At 37.6% G+C, this 8,657-nt stretch overlaps 1 protein-coding gene across 2 annotated transcripts; it reads left to right on the top strand.

Moving 5' to 3' along the window:
* Positions 1–751: 751 nt before the first annotated feature.
* Positions 752–8,492, top strand: LOC308399748 (transmembrane protein 53-like). Of its 2 annotated transcripts, XM_080887186.1 has the most exons (4): positions 752–805; positions 936–1,226; positions 2,654–3,285; positions 4,104–8,492. In XM_080887186.1, exons 2-4 carry the CDS (start codon positions 1,201–1,203, stop codon positions 4,463–4,465), a joined length of 1,020 nt encoding a protein of 339 aa, XP_080743312.1. In that variant the 5' UTR covers positions 752–805; positions 936–1,200; the 3' UTR covers positions 4,466–8,492. The 2 variants fall into 2 exon arrangements, with proteins under 2 accessions (XP_080743312.1, XP_080743311.1); XM_080887185.1 differs by having other exon boundaries at positions 764–1,226.
* Positions 8,493–8,657: the final 165 nt, after the last annotated feature.

Here is an 8,657-nt window from a genome sequence, read left to right as displayed (position 1 = left end):
CGACAACACATAATAAACATATATAGCAGGTTATTCTGAGAGACATGGAGGAAGAGGATGGAAATGCAGGGCACACAGAGAACAGAGTTAAAGTTTAACGTCGAAATAATTATAATTAAAAAAACAAAAACAAAAAGCAGGCAAAGGTTATACATGGGGAATCATATAATGTAGCAAACAATCAAAATGATGAGCAGGCAAAAGCTAAAGTCCCTGACATAGTCCAGAGTTCACACTCAAACACAAATTAACACACGGGAGGGGACTTTCCACAGTAAACAAATTAAAACTGGGAGTACATTTATTCCCAAGTGAGCAATCAGCTGATAGGGAACAGGTGAGGGAGACTAAACTCAGGTGACAGGTATTGAGGACAAACGATCAGAAAAGGGGGAAAGAACAACAAATACAGGAAGCAAAACTGGCAAGCGTGTAAACGGACTAAGAATTGCAAAATTAAACAGGGAAATCCCGAACAGGAAACTAACACCATGACACACACATACAACTAACTGTGCACAACATGAAGCTACCGGGAATATTTAATATACTATAATACAACCTTTTTGCCGTGTCAGTGCCACCCACTGCATCAGCACAAAGTTGTTTCTCTGAAATCTATGTGGCTCTCTGGCTCCATCTCGTGGCCCATCAGACGTTTTGGAGTTAACTGGTTGGTATGTCAGAACAAATAACCTTGTGGATTTCTGTGCTTCCCTATTTAGCCACATGCTTCATGTGGCTAAATAGGGAAGCACAGAAGCACACTGACCCGACAGGCATGCGTTATCGCCACGGGATCCAGGTGCACTGAGCCCTTGACGCTATAAATACCTTCGTGTTCCGATGTTAAAGGGTCAAACAAGAATTTTTATTGAACACCTCGTCTTATATTATTCATCACTAATAGTTGTTGCTTTCACATTGTGTCTTAGGCGATCTTTTATGCGCTTTGTTTCCGCTCGTTTGATGGGACCGAGCAGACGTACTGCAGCACGCGGACAAGAAACCGCTCACGGAGGACTGCGGGAGTTAAAGGGGCGGCAAGAGCCGGTGGAAGAGAGGCGGACTCTTGACTGTCAGTCAAACATCCGGGGTTATCCGTTGCTACGTTATAACGCCTTAGCAGATCTAAACGACTCTCAGAAGTAATTTTTTTCAGAATACCAGGAGGAGACGGACACACCTAAGTCTCTCAGAATGGGAAACCTGCTGTTCTCCACAGGGTAAAATATAAATATATACATATGTGTTTATCTATATATATGTAGACAGATACATCATGTTGTTTTGGCATTACTTGTGCATGCCCTGCTTACTGCTCTTTGCACGAATATCCACTGAAACAAAGGTAGTCAAAAGATGTGACGTGTCCTCGCGTGACCCAGTAATGCTCTGAAATTATCCCCCAGGATTCACTTCACTCAGTGCACGCGTTGGTAAAAGCAGCAGAGGTATAAAGCAAGCTGTAATGCTATGTGTGGATCATTTTCCTAAAGTCTGTTAATCACATGTTCAAACAATACGGTAATCAGTGGATCGGCGTGGAGCTTTAGGTGTGCGTCAAGAACGCAGTAAAAAATATTAACAACCAAGGTCACGCATTCGTTTTGCCAGCGTGTCGCTATAGAGCACCACCAGTAAAGAGCCAAGAAAGATGGTGCAAAATTGACTTAAACTACGGTTTATAAAAGTCTAAGGTGTTAAAAAAGTACAATTACAAGGAGGTGACACAATAAAGCCAAATATATAGCTAAATGCCATGCGTGAAGTTTTTGTGATCACGGAAATGGATCCATCGATGAAATGAAGGGGTGAATGTGTCACTTTAATCAGGTGTTTTCTGTGTAGGTCAAATTAACAACCTGGTAAAGTTACACTCATTCAGGTGAGGCAAGAAGATGGTTTACAGCTGACTTTTCCTTTCCGTCATCCATAGTAGCGAACAACCTCCAATTAGTTATTTGATTTCTTGTATTATTTCCTTTAAAACGACATAATTTTACACATAAAATGGGCCAGACTCAAATAGGAAGTGCACACTGACATGCAAAAACCTTGGCCTGCTATGCATCTCAGTTGCATGTAGTCCACTAATGATGATTACATGGCTTCAACATCATCATCTAGAAATAAAACTTAACACAGTAAACATGTTTCCAATATAAATTAAGTCTTTTAAAAACGCATGTAAATAAACAGTCTGTTGAGTCTAATGCATGGAAAATTGATCATGTGAACCACTGCACTCACAGGCTATGTAAAAATAATGTCATTAAAATGGAAATGATGGCATTAAATAAGGTAAAATGATTTTACATTGAAGTTAAACAAATGGCCATCTGGCACAATAAATAAACTTCCTTCCTTTAAAACCATACTGATGACTTTATTATAGTCATTTTGTTTGTCCATAATTTCAGTCCTACGATGGGAATTAAAGTTAATTTAACCTCAAAGAATTCTCCATGAATTACTGTTTGTGGTGACAGTCACAACAGATAATGACAATAATCAGTCTTTGAGTTCTCTGGGTCCTCTGAGGATATGTTTGCAAATCCTTAGCCAAGTGAATGTTATAGTCTGTTGTTCTGTGATGTTTCTCTGGTGAACTGTGGAAAGTATTCATGTTTCAATCTGGCCTCTTTTTCAGCCTCATAAGGACTGATGCAACCAAGTCGGATAAAGTTAACAGACGACATTTAATAGCCAAAACGATCTGCAATGGCATAACCTATTATTACACTCCACTCACTGGTACAGGTTGCGAAACAGAATGTCTTGCCAAAAATTTTCAAGATTCTGCAGCTCTTTGCCCCACGTTCCCTGTTTCACCATCTGCAGAAGCCTCCTCTACACTCCTCTCAGATTCACCGTCAAACACATCTGTCTCCTACCAAAAACAATCATATTCTTCGTCCACTTCTCGTCCACTTCTGGTTTTCTTCTCCTGGCTTGGAGCCCAACCAGGGGGAATGGCTAAGTACCGGGACCTTTATCTGGACCGTGGCATGGATGTCCTCCTGGTTCAGAGCAGTGTGATGCATTTCCTGTGGCCTCGATGGGGGCTTGAGTATGGATTGGAGGTTCTGAAAATTCTGGAGAACCCTCCCTTCGCAGGGAGGGTGATGCTGGTTCATGCTTCTTCCATCGGTGGCTACACTTTCACTCAAATCCTCACCCACATTGTCCAAGAACCAAAAAAACATGGAGGCCTGGCACAGAGGATGATGGGACACATCTATGACAGCTTAGTGGTCGGCACACTGGACCACATGGCGATAGGTGAGTGAGAGTGATCTAGTATATTCGGTTGCAGTTCACTTTTGTGTTGGATACGTGTGTCAGATCTTTACATAATTTATTAGCCGATCGACCCACTGCTCCAGTTTGTCAGGAGTTCTCTCTAGCTGCTTGTTTTAATCGGCTTTAGGGCTGTGTCTGCAAGCAGTTTATCCATTTAACATTTGGGATTTTTATCAGGTTCTATCTAAGCCGCTAGTTCTGTCTAGTTTTCTAAAAAAAATTAACTGGCATTCACACTGTGTAGTTACTGTACTACCATCTAAAACCTCATTTATTTAAATTAAAATAAATTCAAACATGTGCACCCAATTCTTTTCTTTTGTTTTTTGAAGTCCTTAAAGATTCCAAAGAGGAAAAAGAACATTTTGAAGAAATCAAAAGTCTGTTAGAAGTGCAAAATTTCCATCAAATTCATGCCCATGATGCATGTAAACTTCTGACAACATGGACGCAAAGCACCTGGTAATTAGAGTTACGTTAGGTTACAAAGAAAAAGGCTAGAATTGCAATCAGAAGAACTGGAGCACAGACTTGTTGGTGTGTTTGACTACAGGGTAAGCCATGACATTACTTGTCAGGTATTGGATTGGATCATCAACACAACAAAAGCACTAAAAAGGAGGTAATAATATTTGATTTTGCCCTACAGCTGGCCATTTTAGGACTTAGCTATATAGGTCTAGGTTATTTTTGATACACGGCCTACATAAGAGTAAAGCTTTAAAACTCTAAACTATTTACTCTCTTGTGTTTTTTTTTTAAATTTGTTTTTTTTTTTTTTTACATTTTTTATTCAGGCATTGGTAGGACTCTGGTGCCACGTTTTGAGAGCTTTGTCAAAAACACTGCCATGCTTTACTTCTGGCTTTTCAAAACCCACACGGCAGACTTCTATGAGACCAGCATCCAAGTGTTCCACAACAGCCCAGTTACCGCTCCCGCTCTCTTCTTCTTCAGTGAAAACGATGCAATGTGCAACACTGCAGTGATGGAAAAGCTGATTGACGTCTGGAGACAGAGAGGAGTGGACGTGCACAGCAGAAAGTGGAAGAAGTCGATACATGCGGCCCACTTGCGCTGCCACCCAGATGATTACCTCTCCACCCTGCAACACTTTTTGAACTCGCTGCCCATTTCCTCCTGTAAAAAAACAATCTAAGAGGGGAGGTAAAAATACACCACCACCAAATATTAAAAAACAAAATAAGTTTTATGATTTAAAAAAGAATGCACTTTGATTTTTTTTCCTTTAGCTTTGTTACTAATTAAAATGAGAAGTATTTTTTCTCTCTTTGTTACGACCCCCTCTGCTAGGCGACAGGTGGGGAGAAACATACACAAGCCCACTCACGAAGTCAGAGTAAATAAGGGGTTTTATTGCAAACGTTAAACTAAAAACTGACGGGGCTGTTCAACAGACCACCGGGCAAATAATTAATACACAAAGAAAAGAACAGGCAAGAATAAAAACTAAGGGTTAACTAAGCTGAGCCAGCAAACACAAGACTCTAACAAAACTAAGGTCAGCTGTATCTCAGAGTTTACAAACGGAGTTCAAATGCTAGGCAGACGAGGAGGACACTGCATGTTCACGTCAGCACAGCAGTTCCCCTCAGTGTGAATCTTCAGCGTTTTTATACTCCCAGGTGCAGACAATCAGCCAGTCAGTTGGTCTTGGAGTGTCATTGGATCTCCAGGCAGCCAATCGTCCACGCAGTCTGGCACACTTTGATCTGCATAAAAGAAGGCTGGCACAGGACTCCCAGCAGCCAGTCATCCACGAGTCCTGGCACACTTAGATTTGCATAAACAAAAGGGCAGTCTCACTTCCTCCAAGGCCCAGGGCCGTAACACTCTTTTGCATATTCATTGTTTGAATTTTTGTTGCTTGCTGTTAAGTAAAGTTGTATTTTAAGTTATTTTAAAAAAACTGATGTTATTTACCTGTGTGCTTATGTTATGGATTATTTTGCACTTTAAACAATCAAAAGCTTTGATAAACTGTTGGTACTCTTACCAGAGATGTGGTTGCTGCACATTGAGTGAAATAAAATATTTCAATTGCGCTGCTTGGAACAGGACTTTTACTTGTGAGTTTTTTCCATATAAAAAATTGCCAACATGGTCTCACTTCTACTAAGAACTTCTTGAAAGTCGGCGCTGGTTTAGCTCAGTGCGTTGAGCGAGCGACCACATGCCATACGGCTGAGAACGGCCGGCCTGGGTTTGAGTAGCACCCGCGGCCCTTTGCCGCATGCCTTCTCCTCTCTCTCTGCCCCCACCTCCTTGTTGTCTATACTGTGTCCATCTAATAAACTTAAAAAAGGCCAAAAAAATAATTACTTGGAAGTCTTGTAACTGGTTTATCATTTAAGTCATTTTAATTACTTTTATACACATATATATTTGTTTATTTTATTATTATTATTATGATATTTAGTCTATCTGATATTTCTTTTCCAAATTTTTCCTTTTAATGATGAAATCGGGTACTTCATAATGTGGAAAAAGGATAGTTTTCTTTGAATGTGAATGGGTGGACCTGGAAGTTAGTGGGAAATTTATTCCAAGTTGAAAAAAATACAATATATAAATGGGTTTATAATGTGTGTATAAGTGCAACCAAAGGCTTACTGTTAGTCTTTAACTAAAGGAGGGTAGCAAAGTTAAATCTAATACTAAAGAAATGCTGAAAATATATGTGCTAAAGCAAAAATATTTTTCTTACCCCAAGCATATCATCTTAGCTAGTTTAGCTTATCTACACATGTTTATTCCAACCATATATTTTAATCTATTTTAGCAATTTGGACTTACAATAACGTTTGCTTAGAATTAGACCTGTTTTCTAGTCTTTTCTGTTTTATTTTCAGTGTAATTCAAACATTCACATGAACTCATGTTATGAAAGCACAATCACTCTTGGTAAGTAAAACATAAACTCCATAAAACCTATGTCATTTAACTTCTTTCCAACCATCTTTGAAGTCGGTATGTCTGTTTTCAACCCTTGCTGTTTATTTTAGGAAAACACAAAGATAAACATTTTGAAAACTTTAATATTTTTAGTTGAATTTCTTTTTAAAAATTTCAGTCTGCAACCCTCTCTGTGTGAAAAGGAGCTTATGATGGTGTTTTGAGGTCTCTTCATCCACTTCTGTGTGAGTTACATTTGAGGAATGATATGTACTGCAGTTACTCAGAGTTGTTCATATATATTAGGACCACTCTCACAAGAAGTGAACCAGAAGTGCTTGATTATTGATTATTTCCTGGCATTGTTCATAAAACTATGTTCTACATCATCCCAGATGTTCTGTGATAAAAAGCCATACTGTTATTCACTCTTATTGTAGTATGATCTTAACAGCTTACAGTTGTTGCCATTGTTGTGTAGCAAAGGCACATTAGACCAGATAACTAAGAAACTTCAATGTAATGTTAAGAATGCCTAATAATTCTAAGCACTAAAAAACAGGTCCACAGAAGTATATACGTCTTTTCAGTACAGCTGTTAGTAGTAACCCACTGTTTCCTCCCTGCCACTGTTATCTAACACAAAAATAACCCTGCATTTCCTCTCTAATTACAGAAGCTTCTCTCACGCCAGGAAATAACAATTAAACGCTCTGTTAGCACGGGCTAATGTATGATTCAAAAAAGAGAATTTTACTAAGTAATCAATGGAAATTTAATAAATAAGTTAATAGAATAAACATGCTTTCAAACTGCTCTCAAACAGCTCCATATCACACAGATATTTCTGGCAGTCATTCGTCTTTCAGAGGAAGGCCAAGTGTAGATAACTGTAAAGGCAAGGAACACCAATAAGTCTATATTTTAAAAAAAAAAACTTAATCCTCTAGTGTTATCGTTAGACTTTCTTTGGAATCTCATGAAACTCAGCTGGAATACACAAAAAGCAGACTTACCATAAAGTGCTTACAAGCACCACCTCTTGTGTGTTTAGTCCCTTTAGGTATGTAGTAATTTTTTATTGCATGTCTGAGTAGTATGAAGAACTGACTCCCTACTGTATATTACTGTATACTACTATTCTTATTGTATATATTGTATATCTTATTCATCTGTTCCTCTGTCTCTCCTGCTGCTTTGAGCATGTACGTGACAAAAGAATTTCCCTCGGGATAAATAAAGGTCTTCTTATTCTTATTCTTAGAATGTAAAAGAGTGGATCTGTAAGAATTTACTGTTGATTTACCTTGTAAAACCTTATCAAGGTTCTTGAATTTCAACTCTGTTTACTTTTTTATGTTAGCGTTTCACACACACATGCACTCGTGCTGTGATTATTCATCATCGATTTGTGGTGACTTGTGTTACATTTCCCTTATAAGGTACAGAGTTTTTAACATTTTCAAAACGTGTAGCATACTCTGCTTAGTGTTGTTTAATGGCCGTAAAATTAGAGGGTTAGATTTTGTTTTTCTGTTTGTTTCTTCGAAAGTGGCTTTTGGATGAGAAGTAAAAAATCTTCAAAAGCCTAAAAGAAGTCCTGCTGACTTCAACTCACACACTTCAGACAGTCGTACTAAGAGGCTGCTCTGTAGTTCCTCATTGCTGAACAGCTGCATGTTATTAAAGTGTCTTCTTGCTCTTTTGTAGTTCACGGGTAATCAGTAATGAGTAAGTTAGTTTCTGTTTTTGTGCCGTTTGGTGTTTAGATTGGAATGTGTCTCATGAAGAAAGTGAATCATTAGATTGAAATATGGGTAATTGTGAACTAATTATTGCCTAATGATATCTGTTTTGTTTTTTAAATTCAATTTAGTAGAAATTCTTATATAAGAATAATAATTTTTTCTTTAAAGTTTAAGCAAAGGATTGTTGTTGTTGTTGTTGTTTTTTTGTAAATATATTATTATCATCTGAGTAGTCAGCTTGATGTGATAAAATAAAATAAAATAAAGCCATGATAGCTGAAAACTACATTTTATAATAAAAAACAAACTTAATTCTTTATGCTGGTTAAAATGCTGCTCCCAGCATATGATATACATTAATGCCATTATTGTAGATTATTATATATGAAATTTAAATTTATTATATCTATTGGCTTGTTTTATTTTATAAAACTGTATCATTGTACCATTAAGTTTAGCTGTATTTTATGTCATACATAATATTTTAATAAAGATTTTTTATCAAAGTAACACAAGTGAAAAAAGTCTTAAATGCATGACTTAAATCTTTTAAATTTTAGAAGAGCATCAGTCATGACAGAATTTGTTATTGCAAACTTTATTACAAAAAAATAACACATTTCATTTTTAAACACAACCTAATAACCTTTCGCTTAATGGTTCTGCTCAATAGACCACTGAGACAAG

This window comes from Rhamphochromis sp. 'chilingali' (assembly GCF_963969265.1).
Source record: "Rhamphochromis sp. 'chilingali' genome assembly, chromosome: 7".
NCBI lineage: Eukaryota > Metazoa > Chordata > Actinopteri > Cichliformes > Cichlidae > Rhamphochromis > Rhamphochromis sp. 'chilingali'.
Note: the sequence above shows the minus strand (reverse complement) of the source record. Positions and strands in the feature narration are given on the sequence as shown.